This window comes from Setaria viridis, chromosome 4 (assembly GCF_005286985.2).
Source record: "Setaria viridis chromosome 4, Setaria_viridis_v4.0, whole genome shotgun sequence".
Classification (NCBI taxonomy): domain Eukaryota; kingdom Viridiplantae; phylum Streptophyta; class Magnoliopsida; order Poales; family Poaceae; genus Setaria; species Setaria viridis.
The window spans coordinates 14033612-14050297 of record NC_048266.2 but is presented as its reverse complement, the minus strand read 5'-3'; the positions used below and the strand labels follow the sequence as shown (position 1 = coordinate 14050297).

Below are 16686 nucleotides of genomic sequence, written 5' to 3'. Positions count from 1 at the left end.
GAGTATACAAATGGCATTAATATGAATTATGAGTATTCAGCAGTATTACTTCTTCTCTGAACCAATCAAAGAAGTTAGGACCACGCTGCCCACGGCTGTTTTTAAGGGGTCAAAAATAAGTTAGCTAGTGTCAACAAACTAGATACAAAATATACTAGGACTCAAGGTTGAACATGCACGTATTGGAAGAATTCATCCATCCTCGGCATGTTTGTCAAAATGTATAAAAAAGCAGCCTCATACAACTCTTTTGGCAGCTCATGAACACCTCGAGGGCTCATGTAACGACCAGGGACTTGAAAAAGTCCAAGGTCTCATGAACTTTTGAAGGTAGTAGCACCGTCATCATAGCGAGGAATCTTGTTTCTAGTTGACCAAGCTTGGGACCTAAAAAATAGAGTGAGGAATTTTGTTGCCTCCTCAACTAATTGAGCCTCAACAATGCAGCCCTCAACACGTGCCTTATTTTGTACTTTGGCTTTAAGTTTTTGGATTTTCCTACATGAACCGAAGAAAGCATTAAGAGAAGGTTATTTTTGCTAAAGACTTAGTACAGCAAGTTATGTTTTTTTACCTCTCATATGGATAATTCCAACGGGATTGCACAAGCCCTCATAGTCGAGCCTCACAAGGAAGATTGATTATTAGATGTTGCATAGGATTGAAGAAACCAGGAGAAAATATCTTCTCCAGTTTGCAAATAAGAACAACTACTTGCTGCTCTAATGAAGATATGGTATCCTTGCTCAACTCTTTGGCACACAATTGTCTATATAGAAAGCTAAGCTCCACCAAACACAACCATATGCTATTCGGAAGAAATCCACGGAATGCAACAAGGAGTAAGCGCTCCATGAATATGTGGTAATCATGGCTCTTTAGGCCTAAGATCTTCTTTTGTAACAAGTTAACCCCTCTTCTAATATTGGCTGCGTAGCCATCACGAAACTTAAGTTCTCAAAACCATTTAAGAATTTTTGGCTTTTCATCCTTACTAATGCAAAATGTAGCTTGTGGCTTGTCCCACTTCCCATTTGCCTTTAACTTCAAATGTTGTGAAGGACGATTGCAAATATCAGCTAAATCTTTCCTTGCCTTGGCATTATCCTTAGTCTTGTCTGGTACATCAAAGCAAGTATACCATATAGCTTTAGCTACATTTCTCTCATTGTGCATCACATCAATGTTGTGGCAGCAACAATTTTTGAAAATATGGAAGTTGCCAAAGGCCAAAAACATGGGTCCAATTGTGCAATGTACCATAGTTTTCTTGTCATCTATGAATTTGCTCATTTGGGCAAAGATTTCCTCCCCTATTAAAAGCCTTGGAGCCTCATCAAGAACCACTGTGTCCTGACGAAATGCATTATTTTGGAATCTGAATTCATGGTCTATAGTTAAGAAACGTCTATGGCAATCAAACCAGCAAGCCTTGTGACCATGACGAAGTGTAAATGCATTACTATCACTTAAGCACACTGGACATGCAAGCCTACCATGTGTGCTCCATCTAGCAAAGTTGCCATAAGCAGGGAATCATGGACTGACCATACATAGGCTGCTCGCATTTTAAAAGTTTTCTTGAGTGAAGCATCCCAAGTGTCTACCCCTTCCCACAAACTCACTAATTCATCAACTAAAGGTTGCATTAGAATGCCTAGTTTCTTTCCAAGATGTTCAGGACCTGGGATCATAGGGGAAAGAAATATGTACTCTGATTTCATGATTGTGCATGGTGGAAAATTAAATGGGGTAACAAACACTAGCCAACAAGAGTAAGGTGCTGCAATAAAACCAAAGGGGGTAAAACCATCTGTTGCAAAAGCAAGACACACATTTCTAGGGTCACTAGCAAAGTCTGGAAAGTCTTTGTCAAACTTTTGCCATGCTTCTCCGTCACAAGGGTGCACCATTTTGCCAGAAGTGCATGGCTTGTGAGACCGCAATAGCTTTGCCGTATTCTTATGCAAATATAACCTCTGCAGCCTATCTGATGAAGGTACCACAACACTTTATGTGGCACTCGGCTCTTACCTTCTTCATAGCGAGACAGACCACAAACATCACACTTGTCTTTGCTTTGATTATCTTTGTAGTAAAGCATGCAATAATTATAACAAACATCAATTTTGACATATGCCATACCAAGACCCTCAAATAGCTTCTTTGACTGATAGAAGTCCTTGGGCAACTTAGATTTTGAAGGCAATAGTTCATGGATTAATTCTAAGTTTGCCTCAAAGTGTGCAATTGACATGTTATATTGTGCTTTCAATGCTAGCAAGCGTGCCATACCAGATAGGGATGAGTGTGATGTATTCTCATGTACTAATTGATCAACATTTTGTACCATCCTATAAAAAGCTCGAGCATAGGCTGGTGACTGCTCATCAGTTAGTGGTGGATGTTCACCAACTAAGCTGGCTAAGATTTCATCCATGTGGTCATTTTTAGCAAAATTCTCATCATGTCCACCTTCCACATAGGTACTGTCAAGTCCCTCACCATGTGTTGTCCATATTCTGTAGTCTTCCTTAAAGCCAGCTCTACACAAGTGCATCTCTATCGTTAACCTGTTGTGCCTAACACATTTGCGACATACTGCACAAGGACACTTAATGGTGCCACCTTCAACTAGATTAGGCATAGAGAAGGCATGATCCAAAAACCGGTTGGTGTTGTCTATCCAGTCATTAGAGGGGGGCTGTCTACCAGATCAACCAGTGTACATCCACTCATGTTCTGCCATTCTTTTTTCTGTGTACGAGAATAGAAAACTTGATTCTCAGTATATATGGATCAATGCAAAATTCATAATGAACACAGCATAGCATCAGTTAAGTTTAGATGTGAGGCAAATGTTGCATTCAGTATCAGATCTTGCAAAATTGACACTAGACAACATAGTTTATATACTCCTGATTAAGTTCAGTGCAACACTAAGCAAAACACAATGTGGCATGCATTAGGCATCCACATATGGGTAGACCACAACATAGAAAATTTTGGGGGAAAGATGAAGCTTCATTACCTCACTCGATTGGAAGCAGGAAGCGCAGATCGGTGCAAGGCAGGACCTTGCTCCTCCAAGCTCGGCTCGGCATCACTGTTGAGTTCTCCTCCAAGCCTAGCTCGACATTGCTGCTGCCTTCTCCTCCTCAAAGCTCTGACGGAGGCTGGTCTGAGGGACGACGGCTGGATCCAGGGCACCGACGGACTGAGAGGTGGTAGAACTCGGCTGGATCCTAGGTGAGAGGCGGCAGGGAGAGGTCTGGAGAAGTGGCGGCATCCTGAGAGCCGGTGGTGTCCTGAATATGGACCTAGGGCGGCGGCAGCAGCCTAAGAGAGGTGGTGCGTAGGGGATGGAGCTAGGGTGGCGGCGGCCTAAGAGAACTGGCGGGGCTCCCACCTAGGGCGGCAGCGGCGGCCGGAGTGGACGGCGTGGCTCCCGGCTAGGCCACCGGCGGCGGGGGTGCTACGGCTATGGGCAGTGAGGGTGTGATTTTTTTTTCTGGGCTCAAGCTGACGCGGGTGAGTGGATGACGGTGCTAGGGAGGATAGGGTTTTGGGGGGATGTCTCGGGCTGTATGTTGGGCCAAAAAAATCATGGCGCGGCCGCGCAGGCCTTTTCCTTCCTGGGCGCGAACGCCGAACAAAGCGCGGGTTGTGGCACAAACGCGAACTTTTTCCACCAAAACGACGAGCAGTGGCACGTGCACAAAAATTTTCATGAGTTTACAATAACTCTCATGTTAATGGGTATATTTCATAGCGGGCTATCCAACACCATCACGAAAATTACAATTTTCGGAGCGGTGTGTGAATCACACTCATGAAAATTAGTTTTCGTGGCGGGATTTACATCACCTTCATGAAAAATATTAATTTCATGAGAGTTTGTTTTTAACTCTCACAAAAAATTGTTCCCCTCACGAAATCTCCAATTTCTGGTAGTGTTTATAACCATCGGAACTATCAGCCAAGATGTCCGAACCGTTTGTCCAAACTTTCAATGCCAATCTTGGTAACTTGTTGGCCTGGTCCTTGTGGTCTGATCATTTAGGTTTATACCCATGTAGAGCAGGATCCTCCTCTTTATGAATAAACTGAATCAAAGGAAATGTACAACGATTAGTAGAAAGTTCTTATATGAATTGAAGTTAGATTCAGTATGAAATGAGTTTACCTCTTGTTGGCACTTCTTGGCATCTCTTTGTGTGCTCAGGAGTTTGGTTACGTGATCGATTCACTGGTTTTCCTCGCTAATTAGTGTAAGCTAGAATGCTCTAAAGTCACAAACGCATATATCATCACATATAAAGCATGCAGTAGATAAATATTCCTTAACATCAATTAGCGTAACTCATCCACATACTACGCTCACACCAAAACCACTGAAAGAGTTGAACAAATCCAGAAAAATGCAAGCACTTGTGCCGAGTTGAGCACTCGAACTATGAGCTACACTTAGTTCGCCAAATATACAATGTTTAGAATAAGCAAATTAGTTAATTTTCAAACTAATTAGCATGTCTAAGGACAGAGATAGTATCAACTAGCTACCATTTATTTTGCAAGGCAATCAATAACTACCATCGTTACCAATTACTCATCACATTAACTAGATTATCTCAATGATCGATCTTAGGTACATAGTGTTCGGCAAACCGTGAAGAAACGGCAGTTCTACACACTTCAAATTGAGTACTAGTAACTCATATGCATGGCTGTCTGTGCTTTGATTTAGTCTCAAAGTAGGCTTTGTACCAACCCACCACATCAACTACATCCACCTGGTCCGAACCCAACCCTCCCGCCGGCCACATCGAACACAACTTTGTGCGCCCTCTGCTGCATGTTACCAATGATGACGAGACCCACGGAATCCATGGGCAAAAAGGCCAAGCACGCCACCGCTTCTCCCAAGGCACCTATAACGTATAGTATCCCGGACGCGTCGACGTCCATCCTCGCGCCGCCACCGAACTCGAACGCCACCCGTGGCGCCGTCACGACGTCGAGCCCCGTCACGTCGTAGCAAGTGTCCAGGGCTCCCACCGACCCCTCCGGCAGCATCGTGTAGTCGCCCATGTGGCGCCGGAACTCGTCGCGCAGCGGGAGGTACGCGGCGCGCGGCATGTGCGTGATCACGGTGCCGGAGTCGATGACCGTCCCCTCGGAGAACGCCGATGCCGGTATAGGGACGGCCGCGCCGTTCACGGAGATGCTGGAGAGGTCCACCGCGTACACGGAGCTCAGGCGAGGGTTGTCGGTCTTCAGAGGCGTGAACGTCAGGTTCGACGGCTGCGGAGCGTCGTCGCCGATAACGAGGTAACCGGCGGAGCTGCCTCGCGGCGGGAGGCAGTAAGAGAAGACGACGCCGCCGTCGTTGGTGCGCCGTGTCTGCGAGAGGATGGACGAGTCGCCGCGGCCTAGGCCGAGCAGGCCGGCGACGCTCTCATCTCTGAGTAGGCCGGTGGTCTTGTCGCTGCACCCGAACACGACTCCGGTGGCAGGCGGCGCCAGCGGCGACAGAGTGATGGTTTCCTTCGCGAGATTACCAAAAGTCTGGGAGTTGTCGCCGTACTGAACGGTGTACGCGCACGTGAACCCAGATCCGCAGCTGTTTGGTTCGCCGCCACCGCGGATATGGCACTCCGGCGCGTCGCACTGGATGTTGGCGTACGTGTTGGAATTCTTCGGGTCGAACAGGGGTTCTTCCTGGGCGTGGCAGGAGTCGCCGCAGGGCGCGCACTGGACCCAGGTGAGGTCGCTGCCGGTGTCGAAGAGGACGGTGAAGTTCTGCGGCGGGGTTCCGATGCCGATGGTGACGACGTACTCCAGACTGTGGAAGGGAAGGCCCAGGCGAGCAGGAATGGTAATTGTGCTTTGGGACCCGGCGAGGTGGCGGTGGATGGACCGGACACGGTGGTGGTCTCGGTGCAGGATGGCGGTGTAGTGGTCAGACACCGTCTTGTTGTTGCCGGTTTGCAGGCACAAGCGGCGGACGATTTGGAGGGTGCTTCCAGCAGCTCCAGGAAGAGATGCTTGGGTTACTGCATATTCAGGAAAACTATGCTTACAAACTTTGTACATATAGAAATCCTACACAATTGTTCATAAATATGCAAGCTGAACGAAATAATCAAATTAATCGTTTGGTAATCCCGCTAAAACGAAAAGAGATTTATTTTGACATGTAACCTGGAGCCGCAGGTGCCGAAGAGCACATCTCGCTGGATAGCAAGGACTGGACGTTGATGGTATGCTGGTGGTGCGCCGCTAGAACCTGATGCGAGGTGATGGACAGAATGAGCAACGCCAACTTCATCATCACTGAAGCAGCCATGATTGGCAACTTGCTCGAGATCTTTACAGCCTTTAGCAAAGGATCGTTGTTCTCTTATATGCTTGCGTACTTACGCCTCATAATTCTTGGATTGTAGCGTGGAATAGGGATGAGCTAGGTCGTAGACACCAAAGTGGTGCCACGAAGTGATTGCCGCCCTACAGCATTCAGCTTTGGACTGGCACATCTCTTCCGGGTAAAACAAGAAGAAGACACCGATCTGCCACAAGAATATACGGTCTGGCAAATTTCCGAGTGGTTTCAAAGAGAGAAACACAAGACTACTAGCTGACCATATATAGCATAGACGACATTCATTCGACTATTGACGTGTACAGAAAATCAACCCGACCCTGGTAGAAAAGCATTAAAGCACCGTTGCCAGCAGATATGCTGGCGATGTTCACAAATTAAGTAGAAAGATTTCAACTGAGGGTTGGGCTGGACAGGAACCGGAGGCTTGCGTCCATCAGAGGAGCGGCCGCCCGAAGGTTACCGTGGGAGCTGACATGCGGCAGGAGGCAGCTAAGGTAAAGGGTGTTTGGTTCGAGGAATGAGGTAGTTCATTCGTCTCCTTACTCCTCACCTTGTTTGTGGAATGGAATAAGTTGATCATGACCACTTTATTTCTCACAGGCTAATAATTGCTACTAGTCCATCAATTTCGAGAAATGAACTCATGATGCACCACCTCATCTAAAATGGAGCTTATTGACGATGATGATACTCAGCCTACCAGCTGGGCGTGTTGCTGCAATAAGATGTGGATCCTATCCTGTGTCTTTGTACCGGTGATCCATGTGCTTGTTTACCTTTTGCTCTTTCTAAACCGTTTATGAAATAAAGTTATCAGTGATGACTGCACTTCCCTTTGCGGAAGTAGATTTGCCTATTTTCAAAAAATTTATTTCGTGTGTGCCTGCTCTGTCAACTCTTCTGATGACCTGACCATGGGATTTAGCGAGAACATATCTAGTGTTACGGAGAACATGGGTGCTACCGTGATACCAAAGAATCTTGTCCGTTTGCGTGGAAATGAAGGGTCCAGATGTGGAACTGGAACGGTTATGCAATCTATTTACGCAAACACCCCTAAATATAATCCGTACTTCGCATTTACATCCCCCGCGCAGAACATTTTTCATTTAACTCCTAATATTTCTGTACCTTTCATTTTAACTGCATCTCTTCTTCTACCCTCTGCAGGCGGCCCGTGAGGTCGCCGACTCACCGTGATTCCGGTTCTGTGTAGTCCGGCGAGGCGGTGACCCTATTCCAACGCCCCAACCTTGTTTATCTCCTGCGATGGGCTGATCCCCTCTCTCTATCTCTCTCGTGCGCGTGCGCCGTAGGCTCGGGCGCAGCTAGGGTTCGCGTCGGCGGTGGCGGCGGGCGCTTCGCTCAGTTGTTGTGCAGGTCGAGCAATGGTGCAACAGGATTGTGTACGGGAGGAAGAGCATGGACGTGCTTCGTAGAGATTAGATCCATTTAACTACTACGTGTATTCCTTATGGTAAGTAATCTGTACTGGCAAATTTGCATTCAATCTGACCAAATGTGTTACTCTCTGTGCACCAATCATTCAAATGTCAATCATTTGGGTTAGTAGTATGGCACGTTCGTCTCCATTTGATCTGTCCTATGCGATCATTACTGATGTTGAATCTCCATATATATGTGACAGATTTTTAAGAATGTTTAGTCAATTTATGATGGACCTTTTCTTTCAAGCAATAATTTGCCATCTGATGCACTTGTGTATCCAGTATTTCCATGTAGAGATTAGCTGGGATAAAATGGAACACTTTTCACATCATGGTGGATGATGCAATTTATGTCAGCTTGTTCTTGAGTCATATTTTTCCTGAGATTATTATGGTCCATACAGCAGTTATTCAGTCAGTTTGGGCAAATCGTAAGTTGGGCTTTTGGGTTGCTGTGACCTGCAAGCTAATTTTACAGGAGAACATATACATGTCTCGTCATACTTTGCCAAGTAGGTCACGTTTCAGTTGTATGCATTTCCAACAAGAAATATCGACAGCATGCTATGAACCCTTGATGCTTTGTTTTCATGCATCTCTGTCGGTGGTTACAAAATGCCCAAACAGTATAGGGTGGCTCTAGAACAAGGCACATGTCTAAAGAGCTTCTACAGGAATGAGTGGCTAGAATATTGTGTCCTGCTTAGTTCATGGCTCCTCTTATTTATAGCCTTAGCAGATGAGACCTTTTCGGTCAAAGGACCCTTATGCCCCCGGTACGGCGCCCATGGAGGGGGACCCACAGGGAGGGGGCGGCAGGGATAGTAAGGTAAAGGCCCGGTCCTGGTACGGAGGTCCTCCGTACCTAGGGCTAACGTGGTGGCCCCTTTCCATACACGGGGTGGCCGTGGCACTCCCTGTACCTAGGGCTAACATCATGATCACCTTTTCTCTTTGGATGACGCCTAAAAGCAAAGATTCTCTTTCCTAGGATCCAGCCCGGTGACCGGACCGGGGCTCCCCGCCTACCGGTCCCTCCCGGAGGGACGATGCCTCCGCAGGAGTTGGAGGTCCTCCGGGAGAGCCTCGAATGACTTGGACGGGGGCGTTCACCTTCCCTGCTATCCCGCGGTCTGTTCCGCTCTAATCGCATCCTACCGGAAACTTCAGGGGTCATTAGTTGGCCCCTGCATGCTGCCTTCAGGGGACCCCCAGGGGGTTTCGGAACCCCCTTTCGCTTCCCTCCTCCATGGCCTCCCGCCTTCGTAGCCTCCGTGGCCCGAGAAGGCAGGGGAAGGATGGGGTGACTTTCCGCGGGAGGGGAACCTCTGGAAGCACGGAATTGCTCCATCGGGAAAGGATCCTTACGGCCCGTAATCTTGGGTCAATTCCCCAACAGCAGCCCTTTCTAGAGGATCGCTATTCGAGACCTCGGACGATGATCTCCAAGACTCCCTTTGGCTGATGGGGGGAGAAGTCGATGCTAGAGTGGGGCAAGAGAGCTGTCCGAAGGGGAGGAAAGATGGCACTTCCGTCACTCCCCTGGACCCATGGTAGGCCTGGGTGGCACGCCCTCGTTTCCCAATGCACCACTTAGCACGGGCGTAGGGGTCGAGGAGCGTGAGGCCCAAGCACAGTCTGCCGGGCGCGGCACGCAAGGGACCGGGTGCCCGTTGGGAGGGGCGCTCGGGTTAGTAGGACACGCGTTATCACCCTATTCGCCCGTGCGGTTGGGTTGCCTCGGTCCTGACCAACGCTGGTGCCCTTGACGTTCCCCCTTGAGCCCCTCAGGGATTATAATACCGGCCCTCCCCTCCTTTTTTAGGGTTTGCCCTTGCCCGTAGCGCATTCCTCCTCCACTTCTAGCTTCCCCCTGCTCTTGCACCGCCCTCTCACTCTTAGATCTCCTTCCCTCACTCCTCCTCATGGCTCCAAAACGATCGACATCCTTGAAGGGGGGTCCCTCGATGGCAAAGAAGTCTCGGGCGAAGCACCCCCTCACTAGACGCCTCCTTGCGAGCCTGGTGGATGACGCCTTCTTGGACAACCTTCATGAGCGGGGCTTGGTCTCCGACCGCTCCTCGGTCCGTCCTCCGAAAGGGGAGGTGGTCCCCTACCCGAAACCCAATGAGGTGGTGATCTTTGTCGAATAGTACAAGTGTGGGCCCCACTTCCCCTGCTCCGACTTCCTCTCCTCCGTCTTGGCCTACTACGGACTCGAGATTCAGCACCTTTCCCCAAACTCAATTATGCACCTCAGCACTTTCGAGTGGGCCTTCCAGGCCGAGGGGGTGAACCATCAGCCCGCACATTTGTCCACCTCCAGGCTGCCTCCATCCGCAAGAAGTTCCACTTCTTCGAGGGGGTCGAGATAATAGAGGTCTGTTATGGGCAGGCTGAGGCTTGAAAGGTCCTTGTGTTGGGCAAGCAGGTGAACCGAATCCTGCAGATTTGTGGGGTGGCTACCCCGGAGCACCCTGAGTTGTTGGAGAAACCTCCCCACGGTGAGAGAACCCGCGGGTGGGGTAGGGGCCCCAGAACCCGGGGGAAAAGATGAGGCACTGATTCCGCCTGCGCCCCTCCCACCGTTGACATTGAGGGGTCCGAGGGGGAGGGCTCCGAAGGGAAGGCGGTTCGAGAGGACTCCCCACACACTTCGCCCCCCTCCGATGCCCGTCGGGTGGAACCGCCTCTCCAGGTTTCGCCCGTCCGCTTTGTGCCTCCCCCTGGCTCGGGGGCCTCAAGTTCTGCACCTGGTGGGGTCCGCCCCAAGTTTTCGGATCCCGGGGACCTGCTCCAAGTTCGACAGCGAGGAGGACAAGGAGATCCCCAAGTTGAGCTTGTTGTCGCTCCTTCCACACTGGATGACTGAATGGTCCATTCCGTTGTATTCTGCAAGGGCTGTTGACCCACCCTTGTCAGAGGATAGGGCGGCCGCCTCGGAGGAGGAGGAGAGTGGCGGCGGCGATGGCGGACTGAGCCCCTTCCCGGAGGATGCCCCAACATCCGCTAGGGGCACGGAAAAAGTCGGTTCTGCGGGGCCTCCTTGGAGTTAGACTTTGTCACCCCCAAGGACTTGGCTAGGCATTCTAGTCCTCGGGTGAAGTTGGCCTCCACGGCCTCGGGTCTTTGGGTCCTGTCCGTCCAAGGATGAGGTGCTCGCTGCATTGGGAGTGCAGGTGCATCTCCTTTTTGTTCCCCCTCGTCACCTCCCGACATTACTTCGCGCCCCTTCCCCTGACCACGGGTAGGGCCATTATTGCGTACAGGTTTCTGTGTTGGCCAACGCGGCTTTGTTGGCATCCTCCTCTGCTTAGGAAAGCGCCTGTCTGAGGCACGCGTGCAGGAGTTGGAGGCGGCCTTGGCGGAGCCCACAAGGTTGTGAAGGAGGCTTCGGCCCGGGCCTCACGGGTGGAGCGGGACTGCGATGCAGCAAGAGAGGGCCTGGTAATGAGGGCCTGGTAATGGAGAAGAAGGCTTGGGAGGTGGATGAGAGCCAGGCCACCACTGCCTCCTCTCAGCTTCTCTAGGGGGCTTCGGCCATGTGGAACGCCATGGAGGACATGAGGGCCACCCTTCCTCTCCTTGGCATCGACGTGGCCCCTAGAAGCATCCTCAGGCAAACCTCTTAGAGAGCATGGATTGGCTTCGTCGGGGGATCATGACCATCCCTCCGGGCACCAAAGGTTTTGCCAACATGTGCGCCCAAACCTCCTGGAGGGGAGCCTTCCTGTCGCTCCACATGGCTGGATGCGACCATCTCCGAGTTGCCAAGGAGAAGATTTTGGAGCTCCCTTGTGATGCCTCCACCTTCCTGGAGTGGATCCGGGGTGTGAAGTCTACCTCATGGGTCTTCGAAGATTACTGGCTGGACCACAGCCTTGAGCTGGCCCATAGTGTGGTGACCCCCGGGGCCCACGCTGTCTGGATGGCCAACGCAGGGGAAAGCCCCGGTAGAGCCAAGGGCGCAGCGGGGAATGAGAGCCTTTAGAGCGATCCCCAGGTTTGAACTCTTCCCTAGCCTTCCGCTCGAGGCTTAGGTGCCCCGGGCCCATCTTTTGGTAGCTTCCCTTGTTTTGCTAGTTTCTTTTTCTCCGCGAGCCCTTTCGCTTGTAGAGAACACTTTCGGGATGTAATGGAAACATTTTGATTAATGGAAAAGGTGTTTGGGTATTTTTGGGATCTCATTATCGTTTACTGTGGGGGCTTTCCCTTTTCAGCCCGTGAGATGAGGTTGGAAGGCTCCCGCTATGAGAGGCTTGCCCTCCCATGGGGCACCCCGTTCCAAATGGGGTTTTCTCAGGGTTCGTGCCGTGCCCCTTTTGGAAGTCTTTTCGGAAGCCCTTCTTTTCAGCGGGGTCTGGTCCGAGGCTCCTTCCTTCGGGATTGGTCAGACTGGTTGCAGAGGCAAGGCCCTGCACTTGGCTGCCAGAGGCATCTCAAGGAGGATTTTTTTTACTTCACAGAGGAGTGCAGCTGCCTGTCTGATTGACTGAAGCCCGATTGGCTTCCCTAGCTGCCCTCCCCCCTCAGGTGGCTTAGATTCTTCGGCTTCTCCCATGACTTCTTCGTCTGCGGGGGGCAACACCCAGGACATCCCTTGCTCCCGAGGGAGTTGAGAGTGCGTCTTTGTCACTCTCCATAGAGGATGGGGGCTCTTATGTCGGCCATCCTTCCGATTCGGAGGTGTAACAATTGTTCCCAGGATTAAACAAAAAGCTCTATTTGTGTTTTTCTCCCCTCTTTTTTTTGTTTCTCCACCAGGAAATCCTCCTGGCTTGCTTCCAGGATTGTGTTGCGCCATGGCGGGGAGCCAAGAGCCAGGGCGCAGTCCTCGTTTCCCCTCAATTAGAACTGGTAAGGAGCCTGGAGCTGGAGGATTTCCTATTTACGATGATTGTTGACTGTGTATTTACCCAGGAGGCGCGTGATCCTGCTGCCTCCGAGAGCCTTCGTCCTAGATGCCTCTCAGTCGTGGAGAAGGGGAAAAGAGCTGCCTCTGATTCATCTGCCCCATCATCATTGTCTACGGGCTGGTTGGAGCAGGATGTTTGCGCGGTGAACCCGCAAGTAGAAATGGACACCACCCTTGCTAGGCACCTAGTAGCGGAAGAGGTTTTGGGGAGCGGAGCTCCTTGCGATATCATTGATGCTGCGGCATCCCAGCGAGTTGCCTGGGAGGCTTTCTCGGTGCACCTCAGACCATGTGTCACTGCCAGGGAGTCCTCATCACGACTGGCATGTCGCCCTTTGCGTCAGCAGGCTTCCAGAGGATGATCTATGCCCTAGTCTAGTGCACGCGCGCGTAGTCACGTCCGCTGTAGTTTCTTCGACTACCTTAATCATGGTGACCTAGGCTAGGTGATTGTTTTGCGTGACAACTCCAAAGCTATTACTCTCACTTGGAATTGTTTGTAAAGAACAATCCCAAAATGGTGCCGTATGTGTTTGTGGACCTTCCGTTTGCTGTGTTGACGGTTTTCGGGGGGGCAACACCTCCGGTTGAACAGGTGTTTCGTTATCCCAAAAGGCATCGCTTTCAGTCGCAATGAACGTGCAGTATCATAGAGGTAGGAGAAAACACTACTCGGAGGGCTACGATCCTAGAGCGTTCTGTGGCCCTTATCGCAAAGCATCGCTTGCGGAAAGTAGCGAGCGTGCGGTGCTACGCCAGCGTTCGAGGGCCTCGGCCCTTAGCCGCCCAATGCGACTCATCGGAAAGCATCACTTTTGGAAAGGAGTGGGCGTGTAGTGCTACACTGGCACTCGAGGGCCTCAGCTCTTAGCCACCCAATACAACTCGTCGGAAAGTATCGCTTCTAGGAAAGAGCGGGCGTGCGCTGCTACGCCGTCGCTCGAGGGTCTCAACCCTTAGCCGCCTAATGTGACTCGTCGGAAAGCATCGCTTCCACCAAGGAGCGGGCATGTAGTGCTACGCTAGAGCTCGAGGGCCTCACCCCTTAGCCACCTTGTGCGACTCGTTGGAAAGCATCACTTTCGGAAAGGAGCGGGCGTGCAGTGCTACACCGGCGCTCAAGGGCCTCAGCCCTTAGTCACCCAATGCGACTCGTAAGAAAACATCGCTTCCAGAAAGGAGCGGGTGTGCGGTGCTACGCTAGTGCTTGAGGGCTTGAGCCCCTAAGTCACCCAATGTGACTCGTTAGAAAGCATCGCTTTTGGAAAGGATCAGGCATGCGGTGCTACACCGATGCTCGAGGGCCCCAGCCCTTAGTCACCCAATGTGACTTGTCGGAAAGCATCACTTCTGGAAAGGAGTGAGCATGCGGAGCTACGCCAGCGGTCGAGGGCCTCAGCACTTAGTCACCCAATGCAACTCGTCTGAAAGTATTGCTTCCTGAAAGAAGTGGGGGTGTGATGTTACACCAGCGCTCGAGGGCCTCAGCCCTTTGTCGCCCAATGCGACTCGTTAGAAAGCATCGCTTCTGGAAAGGAGCAGGCGTACAGTCCTACGCCAGTGCTCAAGGGCCTCAGTCCTTAGTCTCCCAATGCAACTTGTCGGAAAGGATTGCTTCCAGAGGCATGACGTCATTGAGTCAAAATCACTTCATTGGAGCCATGCTTGTGAAGGTAATCCTTACAACACGCCGGTGCCCTACCGGGATCTCCCGGCAGTGGCCAAAAGATGTCGCTGATATCTGGACGACGAAAGGCTCATCGTGCTATCCATGTGGCTGGCTTGCGAATGGAGAATATGGAAACAAGGGAAAAACAAACTACTGAAAGCAGATCATGGTTAAAAAAAGAGAAGACAAAAAACTTGCGGTGGCGCTGGCCCTCTGACCGGTGATGGGCCGTGTGCTGATGCTGCCTATCTTACTTGGGCTTAGGGGTAGTACCGGATGAGGAGGTCCACGTTCCATGAGTGGGGGTTGTCCTCCCCATCTGGGGAAGTCAAGTGGTAACTTCCCGGGTGGTTGCTTGCAGTGACAATGAAAGGTCCTTCCCATTTGCTTTTGAACTTGCTCAGGGTGTCAACATTCCTCCAACGACGTAGGACCAAGTTCCCCTTGGCGAACATGTGGCTTCGTGTCTTCTTATCGCGCCAAGCCCTCATCTCTACCTGGTAGTTCTTGAGGTTGGCTATGGCCTGGATGCGTGTTTCCTCCAGTGGTTCCTTTGCGACCGCCTCCTCTCCCTCTTCGGCTTGGTGCATGACCTGGAGGGAGCCACGTGATGCCTCCTCCAAGGTCATGGCTTCTTCCCCGAACAAGAGCCAGAAGGGTGTGAAACCGGTAGGGCGTAAGGTGGAGGTGCGATGAGCCCAAAGGATGTTCAGGAGTTCATCAGCCCATACGCCTTTGGGTTCAGTGAAGATGCGCTTGCTCATCACCGTGAAGATGCTGCCATTGAGATGCTTGCAAGCCTCGTTGGACTGTTGGTGATACACTAAGGTGAAGCAGACTTTGGTGCTTAGATCTGCACAGTAGCTCCGAAATCGAACTGCTTTCCATTGTCCACCATGACCTCCCGTGGCACCCCGAAGTGGCAAACGATGTTCTTCCAAAAGAATTTGATAATGTTGGCGGACTTGATTCTGGTGACAGGTTCCACCTCCACTCACTTGGAGAAGTACACGACAGCTACCATGGCAAAATGAAAGCCTCCCAGCGCGGTGGGTAGAGGTCCCACGATGTCGATGCCCCATCATGTGAGCGGCCAGACAGGAGCTGATGGTTGGAGCAGCACTGCAGGGAGATGGCTCATCTTGCTCATCCTTTGGCAAGTGTTGCACCACCTAACAATTTCTTGAGCATCCCAAAGCGCAGTGGGCCAATAGAATCCTTGCCAGAAGACCTTTCCGACAAGGTCCCTGGATGCCAAGTGCGCCTCGAAAGGGCCAGCATGCATTTCTTCTAGCATCTGTCGCCCCTCCTCCCTAGGGATGCATCGTAGGAGGGGGGCGCACACACCATCCTTGTAGAGGGTTCCATCCATGAGCTGGTAGTTGCAGCACCGTTGTTGTAGACGACGCATCTCTATATGGTCATCGAGGGTGTACCGCTCTTTAAGGAACGCAATCATGGGGGAGTGCCAGTCTTCACTGAATATGGCTGCCACCTCACGCAAGGTCCCGGTGGCGTCGAGAGCAGTGGCGATGTTAAAAAAGACTTCTGGTGGGAGTGGGTTCCCTTGGGCGGCTGCCTTGACCAATGCATCAGCGTGCTCATTCTCTACCCTGGGGACGTGCCTGATGGTGAAACCTAAGAACTTGCGCTCAAGGTTCCAGACCACCCGGAGGTACTCTACTAGCTCGAGCTCACGGGCCTGGTATTCCTTTTCCACTTGGAGTGTGACGACTTTGGAGTCTCTCTTGAAGAGGAGGCGCCGCGCTCCTAGGGCCATCGACTTCTGTAATGCGAGGACGAGTGCCTCATACTCTGTTGTGTTGTTGGTGCATGGGAAATCAAGGCGGAGGGCGTATCGGATCTCCTACCCCAACAGGGAGGACAAGATCGCCGCAGCCCCTGCACCGGAGGCACCCCACGCACCGTCAACATACACTGTCCAGATTGGCTTCATCGTTGGGAGGCTGTCGGCAGACGTCACTGGCGTCTAATCAACAATGAAGTCAGCAAGAGCTTGTGACTTAATGTCACTATGGGAGACAAAGGAAAGTGCGAAAGGATCAATCTCCACCACCCACTTGCTGATGCGCTCGATGGCCTCCCGATTTTCGAAGACGCTGTGCAGCAGGTAGGACATCGTGACGGTGATCGGGTGAGCGGTGAAGTAGTGCTTCAGCATGCGGGAGGCCATGACGATGGCATACGCCATCTTCTCTAGCTCGGTGTAGCGTAGTTTGGCCCCCACTTGTGCTTCAGAGATGTAGTA

General features: G+C 51.4%; 1 protein-coding gene and 1 pseudogene across 1 annotated transcript; both read right to left on the bottom strand.

The window, feature by feature from the left end:
- Positions 1-161: 161 nt before the first annotated feature.
- Positions 162-2749, bottom strand: LOC140222580 (uncharacterized; annotated as a pseudogene).
- A 1887-nt stretch (positions 2750-4636) lies between these two features.
- Positions 4637-6349, bottom strand: LOC117853461 (aspartyl protease family protein At5g10770). The gene is made up of 2 exons (XM_072293420.1): positions 6290-6349; positions 4637-6105 (listed from the first exon to the last, which is right to left on the bottom strand). The coding sequence occupies exons 1-2, from the start codon at positions 6347-6349 to the stop codon at positions 4780-4782; spliced, it is 1386 nt and encodes a 461-aa protein (XP_072149521.1). The 3' UTR covers positions 4637-4779.
- Positions 6350-16686: the final 10337 nt, after the last annotated feature.

What these genes read in the sequence shown, in the direction of transcription:
- LOC117853461 (XM_072293420.1), bottom strand. Translation starts at nt 6,349, where the DNA reads ATGGCTGCTTCAGTGATGATGAAGTTGGCGTTGCTCATTCTGTCCATC. An exon ending in TGTCCATCACCTCGCATCAG is followed by an intron (nt 6,106 to 6,289) that starts GTTCTAGCGGCG and finishes ACAATTGTGTAG; the next exon opens with GATTTCTATATGTACAAAGT.